Below are 26046 nucleotides of genomic sequence, written 5' to 3'. Positions count from 1 at the left end.
CTAACAGCAAGCTGACAATATTGAAATGTCCATATTAGGTGTGCTAAGGAAGCCAGTCTACTAAAGATAAACATAATAGTGTGGTGGTTGAATTGTGTATTGTTGTGTAATTTGTTGTAGGTGGTACAGAATATGATTCCAACAGCATGTGCTTCCAACCCCTAGCTATGCACAAGGTACATTGGCAAAACACAATACAAGCTAAAATAGCTCAATTTACATTAAGCATGGCATAAACATGTCACAAATCATGTTTGTATGGGTTTGTGTTATTGGGATAGAGTTAGCCTGAGGACCACAGAGTACTTTCCAGACCATGTTTAAAAATATATATATATTTCACCTTTATTTAACCAGGTAGGCTAGTTGAGAACAAGTTCTCATTTGCAACTGCGACCTGGCCAAGATAAAGCAAAGCAATTCAACACATATAACAACACAGAATTACACATGGAATAAACAAACATACAATCAATAATACAGTAGAAAAATCTATATACAGCATGTGCAAATGAGGTAGGATAAGAGAGGTAAGGCAATACATAGGCTATGGTGGCGACGTAATTACAATATAGCAATTAATCACTGGAATGGTAGAATGTGCAGAAGATGAATGTGCAAGTAGAGATACCGGAGTGCAAAGGAGCAAGATAAATAAATAAATACAATATGGGGATGAGGTAGATTGGATGGGCTATTTACAGATGAGCTATGTACAGGTCCAGTGATCTGTGAGCTGCTCTGACAGCTGATGAGTAAAGATAGTGAAGGAGGTAAGAGTCTTGTAGACATGTCTTTGTGTTGTGTTTTGAGAATCTGCAGAGAGAAGAGTGAGGTGGTTGTGTCATTACTGTAGTCTTGATCTTGATGTGCTCCATAACCACAAGGTGTGTCTGCTCCCTCATGCTTGTGTAGCTCTTTGGGGTATTTTTTAACGGGGCACTGTGGAAGAACTCCAGATAATCTCAGTTTTACAAACAGAAAATGTAAAAAGAGAAAAGGGGTAGACTAAATGGATTACACATTACATCCAAATGAAATCTAGAATCGGCTTCCTATATCGCAACAAAGCATCCTTCACTCATGCTGCCAAACGTACCCTCGTAAAATGGACTATCCTACCGATCCTTGACTTCGGCAATGTCATTTACAAATTAGCCTCCAACACTACTCAACAAATTGGATGCAGTCTATCACAGTGCCACCCGTTTTGTCACCAAAGCCAGATATATTACCCACCACTGTGACCTGTATGCTCTCGTTGGCTGGCCCTCGCTACATAATCGTCGCCAAACCCACTGGCTCCAGGCCATCTAGAAGTCTCTGCTAGGTAAAGCCCCGCCTTATCTCAGCTCACTGGTCACCATAGCAGCACCCACCCGTATCTCACCCCCAAAGCCAATTCTTCCTTTGGCCGCCTCTCCTTCCAGTTCTCTGATGCCAATGACTGGAACGAATTGCAAAAATCACTGAAGCTGGAGACTTATATCTCCGTCTCTAACTTTAAGCATCAGGTGTCAGAGCAGCTTACCGATCGATCACTGTACCTGTACACAGTCAATCTGTAAATAGCACACCCAACTACCTCATCCCCATATTGTTATTTAAGTTGTTAATGAAGATAAGCCTCGGGCTGTTAATGGCTTGTTCCTTGTTGGAGAGCAATTCATGAGTAAGGATGGTTTTTTGGGAGACCCGTTTGCTGTCATGGAGATGGTGAGGGTTGCATTGGGAAAGGTGGAGGCAGTCAGAGTGGCCAGGACTGGTATGATGTTAATTTTATGTGTGTCAGAAGAGCAAAAGGAGTGTGCGCTGTGCCTCTCAAAAATATTGACATATGAAAGTGGTTTGCTATGATTTTCTGAATAGGGCACCGACAAAAGGTGTTATCTCTAGCATCTACTTAGATACTGTGGTTTCGGTTTAGCCAGGACATAGTTGATGTTTAGCCAGGAGTAGTTGATGCACATAGCTTGAAACACATGGTAGATGGAAAGAATAAGGAAAGCCTATTGGTTTTACTGTCATTAGATGAAGAGTTTCTGCAGACACATGTGCCTTCAGAAAGTATTCATACCCCTTGACTTAATCCACATGTTGTTGTTTTACAGCATGAATTCAAAATGGATTCAATAAAAAAAATCTCACCCATCTACACACAATACTCCATAATGACAAAGTGAAAACATGCTTTTGGAAATACAGAAATATCTCATTTACATAACTATTCACATCCCTGAGTTAAAATCACCTTTGGCAGTGATTACAGCTGTGAGTCTTTCTGGGTAAGTCTCGAAGAGCTTTGTACACCTGGATTGTACAATACTTGCACATTATTCTTTAAAAAATATTCAAGCTCTGTCAAGCTGGTTGTTGACCATTGCTTGACAGCCATTTTCAGCCCGTTGGGTGAATGGAGAAAAATAAGAAAGTCTGTCAGTCTTGTTGTTTTTTTGATGAAGAGCAAATACCTACGCATGTGAAGCTTGGTTATATAAGATACGTGGTAAGAGCTTTCATCCCCAAACCACTGTAGTGTAAGAATTGTAAAGGATGAGGCCATGTTTCAAGTGTGCGCAGATGGACAGAGTATACTGATGAATGATGTGTTTGAAGGATGACGATGTTGCAAAAGTAGTGTGGATCATGATCCCAAATTCCTGGAGTGCCCTGTAAGGGTGAAGGAGATTGAGATGGCAAAAGTTAGAGGGGTAAATCGAATCTCCTATGTGGAGGCACTGCATCACAGTGCTAGAGATGCTGGTTTGAGTCCAGGCTCTGTCATAGCTGGCCGCAACTGGGAGACCCATGGGGCGGCGCACAATTGGCCCAGCGCCGTCCGGGTTAGGGGAGGGTTTTGCTGGCAAGGATGTTCTTGTCCCATTGTGCTCTAGTAACTCCTGTGGTAGGCCCGGATACAATACACGCTGACACGGTCGCCAGGTGTACAGTGTTTCCTCTGACACATTGGTGTGGTTGGCTTCCGGGTTAAGTGGGCATTGTGTCAAGAAGCTGTGCGGCTTGGCTGGGTTGTGTTTCGGAGGATGCACAGCTCTCAACCTTCGCCTCTGCCGAGTCCGTATGGGAGTTGCGGCGATGAGACAAGATTGTAACTACCAATTAGTTACCATGAAAAAAGGGGTAAAAAATACTTCAACAGGTGAATTGTGTGGCATTCAAAGAAGTCTAAGAAACTGGACATTATTGTGGCTGCGGCAAAAACGTTTATGGGACTAAGAATTTTACGTCTGAAGACTTGCAAGGCGCCAGAAGACATGTCTTCCCAGGTTCCCCTTGAGCCATTGTAGGGATCAGATCTGTTTGATTTTTCAACATTATTATTATTTTATTTTTTATTCAAACATTTTTTGTAGTTTTTTGGTAGTTTGTTCCGTTTTTGGGGAATCCAGTTTCCATCCCGCACAGTAGGTGGCGGGATTCACATTCAATTGTGCGATCACCAATATACAATAGAAGAAGAAGAAGAGGTCTGGGGAGGCATGGTGCTGCAGAAAGTTTTGTGGATTGAACTTTGTTATCCGGGGGTTCCCCAGGTAGCGAGGGGAATGGCGTCCCTTGAGAGAAAGAGATGTATGTTAGGGGAAGAACAATATTATCATAAATGGACATATTCTTGGAATACAGTGGATGAAAGAAAGGGTGAAGAGAGAGAGGGTGATCTTGAATCGGTTAAAAATGTTGGGAAACCTTGTAGATGGTTTGTTGAAGAAGAATGGTAGAAAGTGTAAATTGTATGCCGGATCGAAGACAGGATGAGAAATGGAAGTGAGTGAGGGCAAATGATCGGAGGTGGTAGGTGTGGTAAAGTTCTCAGAGCCCGAGGCTTGCACCGAGGGTCAGGATAAAGATGAGTCCATCAAACTAATGGGGACAAGAGATGTGTATTGTTTTGCTCTCAAGAAAATTGTGCCATTGAAAGGAGTGATGACTGGGGTAGTGGTAAAAGTGAAAGTTTACCAACTGAAGGGGAAGATTCCTGGTGTTTGTGATGCTCGTCATTCGGTGTGACACAGACAGGGTGGCGTGAGTAGTGAAACAGAAGAGTCGTTGTCTGTTCTTTTGTGTTTTGATGTTGAATATTTGCCTGACAACATTATGTTAGGATATATAAGCCATCTCGTCCAAGCTTTTGTGCCGAACACATTATGTTGTTGCAGGTGTCAAGCTTATGGGCATGTGGCAGCAATGTGTAGGAGGGAGGATCCTTGGTGTGATAAGTGTACAGAAGGGCATGAAACAAAGGAATGTGTAGTATTGGGGAAAGTAGCGGTATGTGTTAATCGTAAGGGTGCCCATGGGGCTGGGGATCAGAAATGCCCGGTACGAGAGAGGCAAGTTAAGCTTTCCAGGGTTAGAGTAGCACAGAAGTTTTTGTATGCTGAGGCAGTGAAGAAAGTAAAGGAAGATGGGTCAAGGTGGGGGAATCCTGAGAGGAGTGGTGTGAGTAGTAGATCTGTACCAGTAGAGAGGGATAGGCCAACAAGTGATATGTACTTCAGTAATTTTGGAATTTTAGCATTTATAGCAATGTTTATCAACTGTACTGCAGGGATGGAACTTAAATCGCAGAAAATGTAGGTTGTGGTGGCAGCTGTAGAAAAGTATTTGGGTGTACAAGACTTGACGTCTGAAGCATTACAGGGTGTGCTGAGTGGTGGTGTCCCGTCCTTTCAGGCTGTTCGCCTCAGGTAGGACTAGATATATTTAAATAGTGGAGTAGGGTGGTGGGTTTTTAAAGAGTGTAGGGTTAGATAGAGTATTTGCGAACTGAGACAAGGCGGAGCTTTACCTAGCATAGACTTATAGATGACCCGGAGCCAGTGGGTCTGGCGACAAATATGTAGCGAGGGCCAGCCGACTAGAGCATACAGGTCGCAGTGGTGGGTGGTATAAGGTGATTTGGTAACAAAACGGATGGCACTGTGATAGACTGCATCCAGTTTGCTGAGTAGAGTGTTGGAAGCTATTTTGTAGATGACATCGCCGAAGTCGAGGATCGGTATGATAGTCAGTTTTACATGGGTAAGTTTGGCGGCATGATGCTTTGTTGCGAAATAGAAAGATGATTCTAGATTTGATTTTGGATTGGAGATGTTTAATATGCGTCTGGAAAGAGAGTTTACAGTATAGCCAGACACCTAGGTATTTATAGTTGTCCACATATTCTAGGTCGGAACCATCCAGGGTGGTAAAGCTAGTCGGGCGGGCGGGTGCGGGCAGCGAACGGTTGAAAAGCATGCATTTGGTTTACTAGCGTTTAAGAGCAGTTGGAGGCCACGGAAGGAGTGTTGTATGGCATTGAAGCTCGTTTGGAGGTTAGTTAGCACAGTGTCCAAGGAAGCCTTCTGCGTATAGGTGGATCAGGGAATCACCCGCAGCAAGAGCGACATCATTGATATATACAGAGAAAAGAGTCGGCCCGAGAATTGAACCCTGTTGTACCCCCATAGAGCCTGCCAGAGGTCCGGACAACAGGCCCTCTGATTTGACACACTGAACTCTGTCTGCAAAGTAGTTGGTGAACCAGGCGAAGCAGTCGTCAGAAAAACCAAGGCTATTGAGTCTGCCGATAAGAATATGGTGATTGACAGAGTCGAAAGCCTTGGCCAGGTCGATGAAGACGGCTGCACAGTACTGTCTTTTATCCATGGCAGTTATGATATCGTTTAGGACCTTGAGCGTGGCTGAGGTGCACCCGTGACCGACTCAAAAGCCCGATTGCACAGCGGAGAAGGTACGGTGGGATTTGAAATGGTCAGTGATCTGTTTATTAATTTGGCTTTCGAAGACTTTAGATAGGCAGGGCAGGATGGATATAGGTCTGGAACAGTTTGGGTCTAGGGTGTCACCCCCTTTGAAGGGGCGGAAGACCACGGCAGCTTTCCAATCTTTAGGGATCTCGGACAATACGAAAGAGAGGTTGAACAGGCTGGTAATAGGGGTTGCAAAAATGGCGGCAGATAGTTTTAGAAAGAGAGGGTCCAGATTGTCTAGTCCAGGGGGGCTGTTGGCCGGGGTTGGAGTAGCCAGGAGGAAGGCATGACCAGCCGTTGAGAAATGCTTATTGAAATTTTGGATTATCATGGATTTATCAGTTGTGACCGTGTTACCTAGCCTCAGTGCAGTGGGCAGCTGGGAGGAGGTGCTCTGTTCTCCATGGACTTTACAGTGTCCCAAAACGTTTTGGAGTTAGAGCTACAAGATGCGAATTTCTGCTTGAAAAAGCTAGCCTTTAATTTCCTGACTGACTGCGTGTATTGGTTCCTGACTTCCCTGAACAATTGCATATCGTGGGGATTATTCGATGCTATGGCAGTCCGCCACAGGATGTTTTTGTGCTGGTCAAGGGCAGTCAGGTCTGGAGTGAACCAAGGGCTATATCTGTTCTTAGTTCTGCATTTTTTGAACGGGGCATGCTTATCTAAGATAAAAGAATGACCAGGCATCCTCGACTGACGGGATGAGGTCAATATCCTTCCAGGATACCCGGGCCAGGTCGTTTAGAAAGGCCTGCTCGCAGAAGTGTTTTAGGGAGAGTTTGACAGTGATTATTGGTGGTCGTTTGACCGCGGACCCATAGCGGATACAGGCAATGAAGCAGTGATCTCTGAGATCCTGATTGAATACAGTGGAGGTGTATTTGGAGGGCAAGTTGGTCAGGATAATGTCTATGAGGGTGCCCATGTTTACGGATTTAGGGTTGTACCTGGTGGGTTCCTTGATGATTTCTGTGAGATGATTGAGGCTATCTAGCTTAGATTGTAGGACTGCCGGGGTGTTAAGCATATCCCAGTTTAGGTCACCTAACAGAAGGAACTCTGAAGCTAGATGGGGGGTGATGAATTCACAAATGGTGTCCAGGGCACAGCTGGGAGCGGAGGGGGGTCGATAGCAGGCGGCAACAGTGAGAGACTTATTTCTAGAGAGGTTCATTTTTAAAATTAGAAGTTGAAACTGTTTGGGTATAGACCTGGAAAGTATGAACAAACTTTGCAGGCTCTCTCTGCAGTAGATTGCAACTCCTCCCCCTTTGGCAGTTCTATCTTGATGGAAAATGTTGTAGCTGGGTATGGAAATCTCAGAATTGTTGGTGGCCTTCCTAAGCCAGGATTCAGACACGGCTAGGACATCAGGGTTGGCGGAGTGTGCTAAAGCAGTGAGTAAAACAAACTTAGGGAGGAGACTTCTGATGTTGACATGCATGAAACCAAGGTTTTTTCAACAAATGAGGGTGCCTGGGGACACGCGGGGCCTGGGTTTACCTCCACATCACCCAAGGAACAGAGGAGGACTAGGATGAGGGTACGGCTAAAGGCTATCAAAACTGGTCGCCTAGAGCGTTCGGGACGTGGTAGAATAGATTCAGGGCATAATGTGCAGACAGGGGTATGGTGGGGTGCGGGTACAGCGGGGGGTAAGCCCAGGCACTGAGTGATGATAAGAGAGGTTGTATCTCTGGATAAGCTGGTTATAATGGGTGAGGTCACCACATGTGTGGGAGGTGGGACAAAGGAGGTATCAGAGGTATAATGAGTGGAACTAGGGGCTCCATTGTAAACTAAAACAATGATAACTAACCTAAACAACAGTATACAAGGCATATTGATATATGAGAGAGACATACAGCGAGGCATAAAGTAATCACAGGTGTTGATTTGGAGAGCTAGCTAAGACAACAACAACAGCTAATCAGCTAAAACAACAACAGGTAAAATGGCAATGACTGGACAGAGGGTCGGTTAACTACACACAGAGCCTGAGTTCGCGGCTGGGGCCGGCAGATAAAGATTTTTTAATATTTTTAATATTTTTTGGTGCTGCAATTGTGGTGGGATTCAGAGCTTCTGAGTAGTAGCAAGGATCAAGGTCTGTCACGCATGTCTCCTTTGCAGAGGAGGTGCAAATAGCTGATGCAGTGGATACCCTGCAGCCTGAGAATGAAGTTGTTAAAGAAGGTTAATTTGTTGTTTGTTTTGCCCAAGGGATAGATTGTACTGGCCAAACAAATAATAATATATATATTTTTACACATTGCAGGGAATACTGACTAACTATGTTCCCCCTTCACAAGGCCCCAGAGCCTGTGTAAGGATCTGAGTACATTTTTTGAAAAAGGCTAAGCATTTTTGTTTACGTTTTTTAAATTAGTATGTCCTCCTCCCTCCTCCCTTTTTGCAATAAAGTTTCCCAGTTTTCACCCCACTCAGCAGGTGGCGGCAACACACCTCATAGGGTGTAGTCTGCCTTATATCCCCACAGAAGAAGATGCAGAAGAGGCTGAAAACAAAGTCGCATCGCAGACATTCGGTTTCAGGGCTAGTAATCGGCAGCTGCATGCGTTTTTGTCTTTGCTGAGCTTTTATTTTGAAGAGCCTTAACCTGATTTCGTGATTTGACGTCAGATCCGCGCAATCCATCACCAACCACTCCACATGTGGAATCATGTCGAAGGCCAGAAGTCCGTAAACACATAAATGTTATTTGACTTTGATAGTTTAAACATTTAATCAACATTGTAGCTAGGTTGATGTGTAACTTATTTTGTTGTTGTGGGTTTTGCAGAACAAAAGCGAGCGAAAGTACTTTTCCAAGGAAAACAAAAGGTATGTTTAGCTAGCCTGGTTGCTACTCGGTACGTTAGCTAGATTGTAACGTTATAAACAACAATATGTTATTCACAGTCGAACAATTTGCAATAGATTATATTTTAGAACAGTGCGCAAGCCATAATGTTGAATACAATATCATTTGAATTTCACTTGCGTCGCTGGTGAGCATAGTAGCAATACACAAGAGATGCTGATTGCGGCGACTAGCTAGCCTGTTGTAACCACTTTGGACAAATCTGCCAGGCAGCTGACCCCATTTTGGCGTACAACATCGATTGCTACAACTTCAGAAACTCAGCTTTTGACAAAAACATAGTAAATGACCCGAGAAAGGTCTCTGCAGCCCAATATAATACCTTTGTCCGACTCGGTGTGAAGTAGACGGGGCGGGTTACAGGAACGAGTCCCCGAGCTGACAATGTAGAAATCTCTCGTTCTGCCCCTGAACAAGGCAGTATAACTATAGTTTAGCTACTTATGTTATGTTAACGTCGGTGGCCATATCTCATTGGATATTTTATTTCAATTGAAGGGGAAAGATGGACAACAGACTCAAGGAGGGAAAATGCATTCAGAGCTGTCCATTGCACGCCATCCCAAAGGGTATGGAAAACCAGAAGAAATCCGGAAGAAAAGGGTGAACCATGATATACATTTATTTTTATTACAACTGTTAATTTGTCATGACAATAGCACAATTCTTCTGGATTGGCAATTGATTTATAGGTATTTAAAATGTGTTGCTCTCTTTGCCATGGTCAGCTTCAGGAGCTCCAAGAAAAGCAGAGGTTGTCAAGAGAACGGGAGCAGATGAAGAGGAGAAGTCTGGATGGTTTTCAGAGAGATGTTCTAGAGCGACAAAGAGAGTTTGAGCAGAGGGTAATTTAACTAGTGTAGGTTATAGAAAGAGCAGCTTTCCCAATGCTGTTTTTCTCATTAAATGAGAAGGCGTGTCATTAGTGTTTTTGTGTTATCTGATTGCAGGAAACTGAGATGCTGATTTTAGAGAAGCATGTTAATTTTGAAAATGAGAATTCAAGAAAGGCGTACTACAGGGAATTCAAAAAGGTAACTTTTCTTTATCGAGTGCAATAGTCTGTGAGAGTGCATAGTAGCACGCGTGTAACAATTTGCAGTATTGCACTTGATTGATACCCATTTATTTACATTACATTTCTGTACCAGTAAGCTGATCTTTTAGAGAAGGTTACCTGTGTGTAGTGCTTATAATTTATATTATAACAATGTGTTGTATTCCCTGTTCTCTATAAAAGGTGGTTGAGGCCTCTGATGTGATTCTGGAGGTTCTGGATGCCCGTGACCCTCTTGGCTGCCGTTGTCCTCAGGTGGAGCAGGCTGTAATTCAGAGCGGCACTGACAAGAAAATAGTCCTGGTGCTTAACAAGATTGGTGAGTGTGTGAGAGATTAATTAATATGCATAGTTTTATACATTAGATACCATTGTGCCATATTATCTTTAACTGACAAACATGTCTTTCCACTGTACTCTTAGACCTGGTGTCCAAGGAGATTGTGGAGAAATGGATCAAGTATCTTCGCAATGAATTTCCCACTGTGGCTTTCAAAGCCTCAACGCAACAACAGAACAAGAATTTGGTGAGTCAGACTATTCAGAACAGCATATGTAGGACATGGACAGGATAGTTTACTGAAATTAAAGTTACATAAAATATTTATATTTTACTGTTAAGCAATAAGGATTTATGTACTAGATAAACTGAAACTTTTTTCAGTTAGGATCGAGTAACTATACTTGTGTTTTCAATTTGCAGAAGCGAAGCAATGTACCTGTTACCCAGGCCACTGCTGAGCTCCTAGGTAGCAGTGCCTGTGTGGGTGCGGAATGCCTGATGAAACTTTTGGGGAACTACTGCCGCAACCTAGACATTAAGACAGCCATCACTGTTGGTGTGGTTGGTGGGTACATTTTAAATGTACATTTGTCATTTAACAGACGCTGTTATCCAGAGCTTCTTCAAATCAAAATGTATTTGTCACATGCGCCGAATACAACCGGTGTAGACTTTAAAGTTAAATAATTACTTAAAAGCCCTTAACCAACAATGCAGATTTAAGAAAATACCTGCCAAAAAGTAAAAGGTAAGTATAACAAATCCTTAAAGAGCAGCAGTAAATAACAATAGCGGGCTATATACAGGGGGTACCGGTATTGAGGTAATATGTACATGTAGGTAGAATTATTAAACTGACTATGCATAGATAATTAACAGAGTAGCAGCATCGTAGAAGGGTGGGGGGGCAGTGCAAATAGTCTGGGTAGCCATTTGATTAGCTGTTCATGATCCTTATGGCTTAGGGGTAGAAGCTGTTTAGAAGCCTCTTGGACCTAGACTTAGCTCTTCGGTACCGCTTGCCGTGCGGCAGCAGAGAGAACAGTCCTTAACTAGGGTGGCTGGAGTCTTTGACAAAAAAATGTAGGGCCTTCCTCTGACACTGCCTGGTATAGAGGTCCTGGGTGGCAGGAATCTTGGCCCCGGTGATGTGCTGGGCCACACGCACTACCCTCTGTAGTAGAGGTCGACTGATTAGTTAGGGCCGATTTCAAGTTTTCATAACAATCGGTATCTGCATTTTTGGACGCCGATTACATTGTATTCCACGGGGAAACTGCGTGGCAGGTGGTCAAGGTGGTTATGCGAGTGCAGCAAGGAGCCATGGTAAGTTGCTCGCTAGCATTAAACGTATCTTATTAAAAAAACAATCAATCTTCACATAATCACTAGTTAAATACACATGGTTGATATTTATAGGTCAACTAGCTTGTCCTGCGTTGTATATAATGAATGTGGTGCCTGTTCATTTATCATTGAATCACAGCCTACTTCGCCAAACGGGATGTTTTAACAAAAGCGCATTCGCAAAAAAAGCACAATTGTTGCACGATTGTACCGAGCCATAAACATGAATGCCTTTCTTAAAATCAATAGACAGAAGTTTTTTTTTTTTTAACCTACATATTTAGTTAAAATAAATGTTAGCAGGCAATAATAACTAGGGAAATTGTCATTTCTATTGCGTTCGTTGCACGCAGAGTCAGGTTATATGCAACAGTTTGGGCCGCCTGGCAAATTAGTTCGCAAAGAGCCAGAATTTTAAATGATTATGACGTAACATTAAAGGTTGTGCAATGTAACTGCAATATTTAGGCCAGCTGTATCTACTGTCTCCATTTCACTTTGGCCATTGTGGGCCTGCCCTCCCCACAACAGCCTCAAATAGGCTATTTCATTTGGGTTGGGTGGCAGACACGCGCATCTCACATTTCATGACATTACATGTTTTTATATTGCTTCTAAAATGTAAAACAAATGAACCAATATTTTATATTATTAATTTCAAACAAGGGCATTTGCATGAGAATAACTTACCAGTCCAAAACGATGTCCTGTCCCGTTCAAAAAATATTCCTACACTTGGGAATCGCTAAATTAATCGTCCTACAACAATCTCTGTCTCACTTTCCCAATCACTTTATTCTAAAATTGTGTACATCTGTATATCTAGACTTAGATTTCGCTTTCCCTGACTTAGTCGCCATAATGATTGGTATCTAAACAGCTGAATATGCGAAACGACGCTGTGGGTAATGTGTGTTGCTCCTTCCGGTATGAAACTTCAATAGCGAATTACTCTCTTTACGTCTGAGCTTACTACATGGGTTGGTCTTGCAACACATAAACATGACCTATTGCCGTTTACCTCAGCTCATTGGCTATCTACCCAGCTAGATTTCAAGACGATCAGTGGTCATTGGGTTAAAATACAGTCAATCAACGAAACAGCGGGCAAATCATTGGTGCACAAGTATGTCATTACTTGTGGTCTTAAAATCAGTTTCTTTCAGTCAATACGTCCCGTGAAATGACCCATCAGGTTGTTCATTCAGTGTTATATTCATTATTATATATATATATATTAATCGGTGCGTGCCTTTTTTTAGGGGATCTCCAATTATCTGTATCGGTGATGAAAATTAATAATTGGTCGACCTCTACTCTCTAGTGCCTCGTGATCGGAGGCCGAGCAGTTGCCATACCAGGCAGTGACGCAACCCATCACAATGTTCTCGATGGTGCAGCTGCAGAACCTTTTGAGGATCTGAGGACCCATGTCAGGCCAACACTTGTGTCATCAGCAAATTTAATGATGGTGTCGGAGTCGTGCTTGGCTGTGCAGTCATGAGTGATCAGGGAGTACAGGAGGGGGGATGAGCATGCACCCCTGAGGGACCCACATGTTGAGGATCAGCGTGGCAGATGTGTTATCTACCCTTACCACCTGGGGCCTGCCCATCAGGAAGTCCAGGATCCAGTTGCAGAGGGAGGTGTTTCGTCCCAGGGTCTTTAGCTTAGTGATGAGCTTTGAGGGCACTATGGTGTTGAACGCTGAGCTGTAGTCAATGAACAGCTTTCTTACATAAGTGTTCCTTTTGTTCAGGTGTGTAAGGGCATTGTGGAGTGCAATAGAGATTGCATAATTTGTGGATCTGTTGGTGTAGTATGCAAATTGGAGTGGGTCTGGGGTTTTTGGGATAATGGTGTTGTGAGCCATGACCAGCCTTTCAAAGCATTTCATGGCTACAGATGTGAGTGCTACGGGTCTGTAGTCATTTAGGCAGGCTAAATTCATGTTCTTGGGCACAGGGACTGTGGTGGTCTGCTTGAAACATGCTGGTATTACAGACTCCGACAGGGAGAGGTTTGAAATGTCAGTGAAGACACTTGCAAGTTGGTCAGCGCATGCTCTGTGCATACGTCCTGGTACTCTGTCTGGCCCTGCGGCCTTGTGAATGTTGACCTTTTTAAAGGTCTTACTCACATCGCCTGTGGCAAGCGTGATCATACAGTCGTCTGGGAACAACTGACGCTCTCATGCATGTTCCGGTGTTACTTGCCTCGAAACGAGCATAGAAGTTATTTAGCTTATCTACATTTACATTTAAGTCATTTAGCAGACGCTCTTATCCAGAGCGACTTACAAATTGGTGCATACACCTTATGACAACCAGTGGAACAGCCACTTGCATCTAAATCTTGTTGGGGGGGGAGAAGGATTACTTACCCTTACTTACCCTATCCTAGGTATTCCTTGAAGAGGTGGGGTTTCAGGTGTCTCCGGAAGGTGGTGATTGACTCCGCTGTCCTGGCGTCGTGAGGGAGTTTGTTCCACCATTGGGGGGCCAGAGCAGCGAACAGTTTTGACTGGGCTGAGCGGGAACTGTACTTCCTCTAGTAGGCTCGTGTCACTGGGCAGCTCTCAGATGTGTTGTTCTTTGTAGTCCTGTCACATCCAGTGAGCGTCGGAGCCGGTGTAGTACGATTCTATTTTATTCCTGTGTTGACGCTTAGCCTGTTTGATGGTTCATCACAGGGCATAGCAGGATTTCTTATAAGTTTCCGGGTTAGTCCCAGTCCTTGAAAGCGGCAGCTCTACCTTTAGATCAGTGTGAGGGTTGCCTGTAAATCCATGGCTTCTGGTTGGGGTATGTACGTGCAATCACTGTGGGGACGACATCCTCAATGCACTTATTGATACAAAAGCAATTAGGGTTCAGTGCCTTGCTCAACTGCACTTAAAAAAAAAATGTTTTTCTTCACCTTGTCGACTCGGGGATTCGAACCAGCAAAATTTAACTCACTGGCCCAACGCTCCTAACCACTAGGCTACTTGCTCAATCTTCACACAATTTCGAAGGATCATGGCCACGTCATTCCAGACTTTTCAAATTGGGCAAAGGTTTGAAGTTATGCAATATTTTGAATGGTTTCTTTTTTTCAGGCTTTCCCAATGTTGGAAAGAGCAGTCTGATAAACAGTTTGAAGCGGGCACGTGCATGCAATGTTGGAGCCACACCCGGTGTAACCAAGTAAGTGCAACACTTTTGGCTTTAATTTTGTCTAGGTCTACATGTTCTTTCCTTGCTTGACTGACCTGTATGATGGCTTTTAGGTGCCTTCAGGAAATACACTTGGACAAGCACATCAAGCTTTTAGATTGTCCTGGCATTGTAATGGCAACCTCGACGACTGACGCGGCCATGATCCTTCGGAATTGTGTAAAGATTGAGCAGCTTGTAGACCCTCTATCTCCAGTCGAAGCCATCTTAAGACGCTGCAATAAGAAACAGGTATCCAAAGATTATTTAACGACATATTCACTGCAATGATGTGACAGATGTTACGTCCATGTTCTCATATTTCATTTCATTTTTCAATAGATCATGGAACACTATGGTGTTCCAGACTTCCACACAGCTCTCGAATTCCTGGCGTTGTTGGCACAGCGACAGGGCAAGTTGAGGAAGGGAGGACTGCCTGATAATGACAAGGCGGCAAAGAGTGTCCTAATGGACTGGACAGGGTGGGTGAAAACTGCAAAAAGCATTTACATCTGAGGTTTTCAAAGCTACACCGTCCCTACCTAATAAAGTCCCATTATTCTGTTTAATTTACTGTCATGTAGGGGTAGGATCAGCTACTTTACACACCCTCCGGAGACGCACACTCTTCCCACTCATATCAGTGCTGAGATTGTGGCAGAGATGGGCAAAGCTTTCGACTGGGAGGAACTAGAGAAGGGAAACCAGGAAGTGCTAGCTGGTAGGATACACACACATTTGACAGTTACCTAGTAATTGAAAAGTTATGTTGGTATAAAAAGAGTGTGCTAAATGTTTGTTTTTCTTGTAGTGTCGTCTTGCACTGATGTCCAAATGGGTTTCTGCATGGCAACTGCTGGGATGACTCAGGGTGGTCAAGAAGAACCACCTTGTGACCTGGAAATGGAAGGTGGAGCTTTGGATGGGGTTGAGTCCAAGGATGAAACTGAATCCATGGATGATGGTCAGGACCCAGAGGTATTTCAGTGCTTTTACTTGACAAGTTAAACTGATTCTGTGGTACTTTTTTTTTTAGACCTTTTAGTTCTTAACTCTTGTGTGGTGATCATGTTTTTGTTATTCACCTAATGTTCGCGGGTCTGTTGGACTCACTACATTATTGGGTTTTGAAAACAATGCCGTACAAATACTTAATACTTAGATGTTGACTTATCAATTACAAGCAATATAGACAGCATACATGGTTATATTTGATACATGGTTAATATTTGCCATTTACCTCTGCTAGATCATGTTTATTTTTGTAAACAAATCAATTATAATCAAGACATGGGTAGAAAAATCATGTTTTCATCACTTGATGTTTATTGGTTTGAATTGAACAATTTGGAAGGATACATTTTACATACTCCATTTTATGTAAATGATAAATGAGCCCCATTGAACACACATTAAGGCCGGTCTACACACCACATGAGGGACAGAGTTCTCTACTGTGTGTGTGTTGCAAATGTATTTCTTGCACTTGATGCCTGTGTACTGTCTTCCTGTCCTTCTTGGGTCCACACACATCGCAGCGCTTCTTGTTGCCACCAGCTGCAACCTAGAATGATGAACACTTAGTTCAGGAATTTTACTAACATCTCTCACACACACTCACATACATAGTTACAGCAGGCCAAGGTAGGAGAGACGCACACATTCAACAGCATCACTTACTTTCAGTATTGGCTTTGTTGGTTTTGCGAGGCAGGCAACAAGCATCCTCCTCCTGAATCCCCCTCATGATGGCTGCATAAGCTAGGGTCCTTGGGATCTGCTGCCGCCTCTGGATTTGAGGTCTTACCAATGCCTTGCCCAGCTCTTCTAGAAAGAGCCATCTTCTTCCCTCTGTTCCAATCTGGGTTCAACGCCATCCAGATGACAAACGCGTTGCGTTCCACGCCAAGATGTTGAAGAATTTCACAGTTGTAGCCAGTCACCAGCTTGTCTAAATTGTCCTCCCCTCCTTTTGTGGCATTGTAATCCATTATGATTTTTGGTTTTTGATGTTCCTGGCCACAGATTCTCCCATCCCTATGCAGCGTACTCATGAGTACCACCTTTTTACCAGCCGTTGGTACGTAGGAGACTAGGGGCGTGTCGTTTGTGAACACAAATTTTGAGGAATTGATAGGCCTGTTCTGTGTATTCAACAGCTGAGGTGGGAGCTTTGGCTTGTTTTTTTTTGTACTGTTCCTAACATTGTCAAGTGCTCCTGTCCCAGCTTGTGCGAAGTATAAAAATAAAAAAGTTAGCGAATGTGATGTTGTGGCCACGGAGTTCCTGTGTCAAGTTCAGGACAACTTGCATCCCCTGATTCGTCTCAGGGGCTCCTCCGCCTGGCTTCCTTGTTTACACTTGCATGTTCCATGCATATGATGAAGCAGCATCACAGGCAGCCCGGATCTTGATTCCATATTTTGTGGGTTTATACAGTATGTACTGCCTGAAGGGGCAACGGACCCTAAATGGCAAAAGCTGCTCATCAACAGTAACGTTGGGCCCAGAGTTGTAAAACAGGAGAAGGCGGTCCACTCACTTGTCCCACACTCACCTAATTGCCGCTAGCTTGTCTCTCTGCCGCCGGGCTGGTCTGATGTCTCTGATAATAAGCGGATAATCCTGGAAATAATGTGGATGTTTTCCAGAGACATTGTTGCACTGAAAAGCTCTCTGCCAGTTTATGCATCCCACAGGGATTCTCCATTAGATCTGAAGTAGAGGTCGACCGACTGATTTTCCAACCCAGATACCGATTATCGGAGGACCAAAAAAAGCCGATACCAATTAATCGGTCAATTCTTTTCCCCCATTCTTTTTTTTTTCCAAACGTATTTGTACAAATGACAATTACAACAATACTGAATGAACACTTATTTTAACTTGATATAATACATTAATAAAATCTATTTCGCCTCAAGTAAATAATGAAATATGTTCAATTTGGTTTAAATAATGCAAAAACAAAGTGTTGGAGAAGAAAGTAAAAGTGCGATATGTGCCATGTAAGAAAGCTAACGTTTAAATTCCTTGCTCAGAACATGAGAACTTATGATAGTTGGCGGTTCCTTTTAACATAAGTCGTCAATATTCCCAGGTAAGAAGTTTTAGGTTGTAGTATTATAGGACTATTTCTCTGTCATTTGTATTTCATTAACCTTTGACTATTGGATGTTCTTATATGCACTTTAGTATTGCCAGTGTAACAGTATAGCTTTTGTCCCTCTCCTCGCTCCTCCCTGGGCTCGAACCTGGAACACAACGACAACAGCCACCCTTCTCCTGGTCAACACTCACACCTGTGTTAACGAGAGAATCACTGACATGATGTCAGCTGGTCCTTTTGTGGCAGGGCTGAAATGCAGTGGGGATGTTTTTTTGAGATTCTGTTCATTTCCATGGCAAAGAGGGACTTTACAATTCATCTGATCACTCTTCATAACATTCTGGAGTATATGCAAATTACCATCATACAAACTGAGGCAGCAGACTTTGAAAATGTGTATTTGTCATTCTCAAAACTTTTTGGCCATGACTACACATTGACACATCCATTCCAAAGCAGGAATTTAAAAAAAATGTTTTTAATTAAGCTTTAAACTTAGTTGTCAATGTCCCTGAAGCAACTCCCCATTTTCATGCCTACTTAACACAACTCCGATGATACCAGTTTTACAGTGTTATTATGACTTTTGCTGAGTTCCACTTAAATGCATCTTTAAGGACTTTCATCTTAAGTGTACAAAACATTTGAGAACACCTGCTCATTCCATGACATACTGAACAGGTGAATCCGATATTAGGAAGGTGGTATACACTTGTGTTGTACATCTTGTCTTTTTTTAAATTTAACACTAGTTTGGACCTATGACTGTGGAGATAAAAACACCAAGGGCAAAGACTGGTGGTTCAGTTGATGCTGCTGCCCCCAGGACCCTCGATTTAAAGGATATCTGGAACGTAGACCCTCTTCAGCAGGGCCAAGCACTCGTGGCTGCTGGGAAGAAGAGGAAGAAGCAACAGAAAAGAGCTGGTATGTCTTACGTTTTAAAACAAACAATTTGTTGTATAAATCCTTGGTTTGTAGATCACTTGACAACCATATTTTGTTACCTTGAGGTTTTTAACTTCAATATGGTTTTGGTGTTTTTATTCTACCATTACTTCTGTAATTGACATGTTGATCTGTGAGTTTATACAATTTCTCCTTTCTCACTATTTTCTTTTCAGACAAAATTGCTACCAAACTCTCAGACAGCCTGACGACGGCAATGAACTTTGCATTTTCAGATATATGAAAAATAAAAGGTCATCTAAAACGGGGTGTTTTTTAATTTTTTTTATTTAGTTCTGTTCAGTCAATATTGTCAACCTTATTCGCAACATCCCCTAGTGTTGGGCATGATGTGCAATAACGTATATCAGCATTTACATATCAAGACTGAGGGTGGGTTGTACCAACATGGATTAACTCTTAAACTGGGTTTAATTAAGGTTTATTTGTTAATCTTGTTGCACCAAACTTTAATCCTATTTTGAAATTACTCCCACTTACATTTTGACTTTAAACCAGGATAAAATCTAATATTGTTGCTCCATTGTTTTAAAAACAATTTTACTAATGTTAAATTAGAATAATCTAAACTACCACTGGAGGTTTAAATTCAGCGAATATTAGTGTATGTGCTTTTATTTTTGGTGTTATTTAACAATTTTATCTCCTGTGGTTTATGTTTGTTAAACTCAGCTAGCCAGCTAACTTATTTGACAGCAAAGTGCAATTAATTGCATCCTTAGCCTGAAGTGAAAACTCACTTTGCTAACTAGCAATGACCAGTGCTGGTTTGTTTCCATAGAATTAGAACATATTGCTATGGTGAATCCATTATGACACGTGTCACTAATCATAGTCATAGAGATTTAACCTTAGATTAACTAATCTAGTTTCTATAATTCAGCAGTTCAATTAGAAATCTAGATTAGGTCAAATCTAATATTTATTTAAATTACAAATTAGTAGCCATGCGAACTGGAACCTCAGCGGCAAATCTAAAGTTGGTCTCTAAGGTCATGCATTTGGTTCTAATATTTCGACACCTTTACATGACAATACTTTCTTCATTCTCGATTTGGAAGGAACCGGTTTCTTAACTTCTTCTAGTTGTAGCATGGATTCCGATAACAAAGAAATATTCAGAATCATATTAAATCCACTTTTTGCGCCGAGTGAGAAATTGTTGTTTGGGTCACTGACGCGCTGACTTCTCTTTCTAAACGCAGCAAAAAAAATTAAATGACCTCTCACTGTCAACTGCGTTTATTTTCAGCAAAAGTAACGTGTAAATATTTGTATGAACATAAGATTCAACAACTGGGACATAAACTGAACAAGTTCCACAGACAAGTGACTAACAGAAATTGAATAATGTGTCCCTGAGCAAAGGGGGGGGGGGGGTCAAAATCAAAAGTAACAGTCAGTGTCTGGTGTGGCCACCAGCTGTGTTAAGTACTGCAGTGCATCTCCTCCTCATGGACTGCACCAGATTGTCCAATTCTTGCTGTGAGATGTTACCCCATTCTTCCACAAAGGCACCTGCAAATTCCCGGACATTTCTGGGGGGAATGGCCCTAGCCCTCACCTTCTGATCCAACAGGTCCCAGACGTGCTCAGGAAATCACGCACAGAACGAGCGGTATGGCTGGTGGAATTGTCATGCTGTATGGTCATGTCAGGATGAGCCTGCAGGAAGGGTTCCTCATGAAGGAGGAGGATGTCTTCCCTGTAACACACATCATTGAGATTGCCTGCAATCACGACAAGCTCAGTCCGATGAAGCTGTGACACACTGTCCCAGACCATGACGGACCCTCCACCTCCAAATCGATCCCGCTCCAGAGTACAGGCCTCGGTGTAACGCTCATTCCTTCGACGATAAACGCGAATCCGACCATGGTGAGACGAAACCGCGACTCGTCAGTGAAGAGCACTTTTTGCCAGTCCTGTCTGATCCAGTTACGGTGGGTTTGTGCCCATAGGTGATGTTGCCGGTGACGTCTGGTGAGGACCTGCCTTACAACAGGCCTACAAGCCCTCAGTCCAGCCTCTCTCTGCCTATTGTGGACAGTCTGAGCATTGATGCAGGGATTGTGCGTTCCTGGTGTAACTCTGGCAGTTGTTGCCATCCTGTACCTGTCCCACAGGTGTGATGTTCGGATATATCGATCCTGTGCAGGTGTTGTTACACGTGGTCTGCCTCTGCGAGGACGATCAGCTGTCCGTCCTGTCTCCCTGTAGCGCTGTCTTAGGCGTCTCACAGTACGGACATTGCAATTTATTGCCCTGGCCACATCTACAGTTCTCATGCCTCCTTGCAGCATGTTCAAGCAGATGAGCAGGGACTCTGGGCATCTTTCTTTTGGTGTTTTTCAGAGTCAGTAGAAAGGCCTCTTTAGTGTCCTAAGTTTTCATAACTGTGACCTTAATTGCCTACTGTCTGTAAGCTGTTAGTGTCTTAATGACCTTTCTACAGGTGCATGTTCATTGTTTATGGTTCATGGGAAACAGTGTTTAAACCCTTTACAATGTAGATCTGTGAAGTTATTTGTATTTTTACAAATTATCTTTGAAAGACAGGGTCCTGGAAAAGGGACTTTTTTTGTTGTTGCTGAGTTTATTTATTGTAGATGTATAGAGGGAAATTGTGCTTTTTAAACTAAATATGTGGTGAAAGGTATTTTTGTTAAAAGTGGTCTAAAGATTGTCACTTTCATCATGATAAAAAAAATGGTTTGTAAAAATTTAACAACCATGTGAACCATCCTTCCTCCCAGTAAAATTCCTATGTGAGAATTGCCAGAACAATCTGAGGTACCAAAAATATTTTTGTGCTATGCTGGCATGGAATCTCCCAAATGTACGAATGCTCTGGCTTTTGTATGCTTTGACTGTATACCTCAACCTAAGATAAAAAGCATTGCAATTTAGAATAATGAACAAAATTATATTTCCAACACCTCGATGAACCAGCAAAGTTGAAATTGGATTTTGTTCAACATTCTGACTTGCTGGGCTCTTTATCGTAGACGCAAGATAGGTAGCAGCTGTCTGTCTGAGGAGAATCTGACCATATATGGCCATACTCTCGTCGCAGTAAGAAGTAAACAATTTCACCTCTCCAGCTAGTGCTGAGGGGTATTCGACAAAGCAGATTCAATGAGTTAGCCAACGTCCACATTTTCTGAAATATTTGTTTCAAAAAAATATATATAAGCTAAAGCTTGAAATGGGCATGGCCTAACTGATTCAACAATCCAAAACACAATGTATAATCGTAAAATCAAGTTATGTCTGGTTGCTTATTAATGTTAGCTGGCTAACTCATTGATCCAACTTTGTAGTATACACCTCTAAGGTTTCATATGGTTAGAGTTAGCTAAATCTCTTTCTGTCCAATGAGGTAACTTGTTGGCATTTATTACTTCTGGCCATAGAGTACCCTTTTTGGCTCCAGATACTTGCCACTGGAGGCAAAACCTCAGAACTGGCCATGCCAATAACTGTTAAAAGCGCACTGTGGAGTGATGTGTATACTAGAGGTCGATCGATTTATGATTTTTCAATACCGATTATTGAAGGACTGAAAAAAGACGATACCAATTAATCGGCCAATTGATTTATTTGTAATAATGACAATTACAACAATACTGAATGATGATGATTATTTTAACTTAATATAATACATCAATAAAATTTAGCCTCATAAATAATGCAAAAACAAAGTGTTGGAGAAGATGGTAAAAGTGCAATATGTGCCATGTAAGAAAGCTAACGTTTAAGTTCCTTGCTCAGAACATGAGAACATATGAAAGCTGGTGGTTCCTTTTTAACATAAGTCTTCAATATTCCCAGGAAAGAAGTTTTAGGTTGTAGTTATTGTAGCACTATTTCTCTCTATAACATTTGTATTTCATTAACCTTTGACTATTGAATGTTCTTATAGGCACTTTAGTATTGCCAGTGTGACAGTATAGCTTCCGTCCCTCTCCTCGCTCCTACCTGGGCTCGAACCAGGAACACATCGACAACAGCCACCCTCAAAGCAGCATTACCCATTGCTCCACAAAAGCCGCGGCCCTTGCAGAGCAAGGGGAACAACCACAAGTCTCAGAGCGAGTGACGTTTGAAACGCTATTAGCGCGCCCTGCTAACTAGCTAGCCATCTCACATCGGTTACACGAGCCTAATCTCGGGAGTTGATAGGCTTGAAGTCATAAACAACTTAATGCTTGAAGCACAGCGACGGGCTGCTGGCAATACGCATGAAAGTGCTGTTCGAATTAATGCTTACGAGCCTGCTGGTGCCTACCATCGCTCAGTCAGACTGCTCTATAAAATCATAGACTTAGTTATAACATAATAACACACAGAAATACGAGCCTTAGGTCAGTAATAGTTTCCGGATTCAACCATATCTCAAACAAGACGTTTATTTCAGTGAAATACGGTATCGTTACGCATTTTATCTAACGGGTGGCTTTCATAAGTTAAATATTCCTGTTACATTGCACAACCTTCAATGTTATGTCATAATTACGTAAAATTCTGGCAAATTAGGCGGCCCAAACTGTTGCATATACACTGAACGCAAGAGAAGTGACACAATTTCACCTGGTTAATATTGCCATATACACTGAACGCAAGAGAAGTGACACAATTTCACCTGGTTAATATTGCTGTTTTTCAACAGGACAATGACTCAAAACACATCTCCAGGCTGTGTAAGGGTTATTTAACCAAAAAAAGTGATGTTCTGCATCAGATAACCTGGCTTCCACAATCACCACATCTCAGCCCAATTGAGATGGTTTGGGATGAGTTGGACTGCAGAGTGAAGGAAAAGCAGGCAACAAGTGCTGAGCATATGTGGGTACCCATTCAAGACTGTTGAAAAATCATTCCTCATGAAACTGTTTGAGAGAATGCCAAGAGTGTGCAAAGCTGTCAAGGCAAAGGGTGGGTGCTTTGAAGAATCTAAAATATATTTTGATTTGTTTAATACTTTGGTTACTACATGTGTGTTATTTCATAGTTTTTGATGTCTTCACTATTATTTTACGATGTAGAAAATAGTTTAAAAAATAAAGAAACCCTTTAAATGAGCACCGAGTGGCGCAGCGGTCGAAGGCACTGCATCTCAGTGCAAGAGGCATCTCTAGTACCTGGTTCGGATCCAGGCTGGAAGTCCCATAGGGCGGCGCACAATTGGCCCAGCGTTGTCCGGGTTTGGCTGTCATTGTAAGTAATTATATGTTCTTAGCTGATTTGCCTAGTTAAATAAATAAAGGTTAAATTAGGAGGTGTGTCTGAACTTTTGACTGGTCCTGTATGTTTATAACTCTTTCCTCAACTAGACTACTTTATTCATTTGGATACCAATAAGGGGGAAAAGGGTATCTTTTTAAGTACTGTTTTTTTTTCTCCCTTCCCTCCATGGTCTGTGTGTTCAGTTCAGTACTCCACTATGTTTTCCAACCTGGTCTCAGCATTTAATATTATTCTCTTAAATCCAAGAACCTCCATTTAAAGGGAAAGGAAAGAGGGATACCTAGTCAGTTGTACAACTGAATGCATTCAACTGAAATGTACGCATTTAACCCAACCCCTCTGAATCAGAGGTGTGGGGGGGTGCCATAATCAACATCCACGTCTTCGGTGCCCGGGTAACAGTGGGTTAACATTTAGAATGATAGGTTACGTTTCCTATGGTATGTATTTATTTGTCAATGTCAACACCTATTTGATGTAATATGTTACGAATTACAATTGGTATTATGTTATTTGCAAAACGCACTGTTATGAATTTGCAAAACATGATCTGTTACGAATGCTAGCTACAGTAGGTGGCTAACGTGAGTTAACTTTATCCAGCTAACTTTGCCTAGGGGTTAGAGTTAAATTTAGGAGTTGGGTTAAGGTTAGAGTTAGGGGAATGGTTAGAGAACATGCTAAGTAGTTGAAAAGTTGCTAAAGTTTTCCGTGATGAGAATCAAACTTGCAACACATTCGTGTTATACGCCCACCCAACCACCCTACTTTAGTTTTTGCCATAAGTAACCATCAGTCTTCTGTAACCATACTAATTTGAGTGTCTCAGATTTACATTTACTAGGTTACGTCCAGTCTATAGACCAGACTGTATTTTCAGGAGCATAGATGTTCAGGATGTTCTAAAACCATTCCAAATGTACAATTATGATGCCTATATGCTTGGTCAGAAATGCACAAATTTCAGTTTCTCACAGGTTTGTTGCCCTCACAAACTTCCCGTATTTACATGTTTGGTTGTAGGCACCTTTTTCAACATTTCTGAGTACTCTGTAGGTTCACACTTTTGTGAGCAACAAAGACTGACAACATGGAAAGCCCAGATCCGTCCCTGCTCCAAGGTTTGCTAACTGCATCCTGTGTTGCATGGCACCTCGACGTTGTAGCAGCTCAGCCTTTGTTGGTGGCACTTCAGGGAACCTTCTTCTGTAGGCTTATAAACTGCTTACGCACCAATATTTACCAAACGGTTACTCGACTGGAATTGATTTTTCTAGCATTGACGTCACCAGGCCGGGTTTTCGGGGCATTACGCTTCGAACACACCGACTGCATTATTTTAGGGCTGCAATCCCGTTAACGGGATCGATATGACAACAGCCAGTGAAAGTGCAGGGCACCAAATTCAAAACAGAAATCTCCTAATTAAAATTCCTCAAACATACATGCATCTTATACCGTTTTAAAGGTAACCTTGTTGTTAATGCCACCACAGTGTCTGATTTCAAATAGGCAGCGAAAGCACCACAAACTCACAGAATAAATCAGCCATTTTTCCAGCCAAAGAGAGGAGTCACAAAAAGCACAATTACAGAAATACTCATTATAAATGCAGATAAATACAATTGATAGACATGGAAATATAGATATACCTCTCCTTAATGCAACCTCTGTCAGATTAAAACATTTTTTTACAGAAAAAACAAACCATGCAATAATCTGAGACGGCGCTCAGAAAATAAATAAAATTATCTGCCATGTTGGAGTCAACAGAAATCACATTATAAATATTCCCTTACCTTTGACAGAATACACTCCCAGGAATCCTAGTTCCACAATAAATGCTTGATTTGTTCGATAATGTCCATTATTTATGTCCAAGTAGCTACTTTTGTTAGCGCGTTTAGTACACAAATCCAAACGCTCGTGCAGGTCCATACGAACGTTGGATGAAAACTTCAAAAAGTTACATTACAGGTCGAAGAAACTTGTCAAACTAAGTATAGAATCAATCTTTAGGATGTTGTTATCATAAATCTTCAATAAAGTTCCAACCGGAGAATTCCTATGTCTGTAGAGAAGCCATGGAACGCAGGTCGCTGTCATGTGAAATGCGCGTGACCAGGACCTACCACTGACTCAAAGAGCTCCCATCCGGCTCCACAAC

At 42.2% G+C, this 26046-nt stretch overlaps 1 protein-coding gene across 1 annotated transcript; it reads left to right on the top strand.

The window, feature by feature from the left end:
• Positions 1 to 8314: 8314 nt before the first annotated feature.
• gnl3l (guanine nucleotide binding protein-like 3 (nucleolar)-like) lies at positions 8315 to 23922 on the top strand. The gene is made up of 15 exons (XM_035777352.2): positions 8315 to 8479; positions 8584 to 8624; positions 9163 to 9267; positions 9393 to 9509; positions 9615 to 9698; positions 9905 to 10040; positions 10145 to 10248; positions 10425 to 10569; positions 14452 to 14539; positions 14623 to 14800; positions 14891 to 15033; positions 15136 to 15272; positions 15363 to 15529; positions 18413 to 18587; positions 18785 to 23922. Exons 1-15 carry the CDS (start codon positions 8464 to 8466, stop codon positions 18850 to 18852), a joined length of 1704 nt encoding a protein of 567 aa, XP_035633245.1. The 5' UTR covers positions 8315 to 8463; the 3' UTR covers positions 18853 to 23922.
• The last annotated feature ends 2124 nt before the right edge of the window (positions 23923 to 26046 follow it).

The sequence above is a fragment of the Oncorhynchus keta genome, chromosome 10 (assembly GCF_023373465.1).
Source record: "Oncorhynchus keta strain PuntledgeMale-10-30-2019 chromosome 10, Oket_V2, whole genome shotgun sequence".
Lineage (NCBI taxonomy): Eukaryota > Metazoa > Chordata > Actinopteri > Salmoniformes > Salmonidae > Oncorhynchus > Oncorhynchus keta.
Note: the sequence above shows the minus strand (reverse complement) of the source record. Positions and strands in the feature narration are given on the sequence as shown.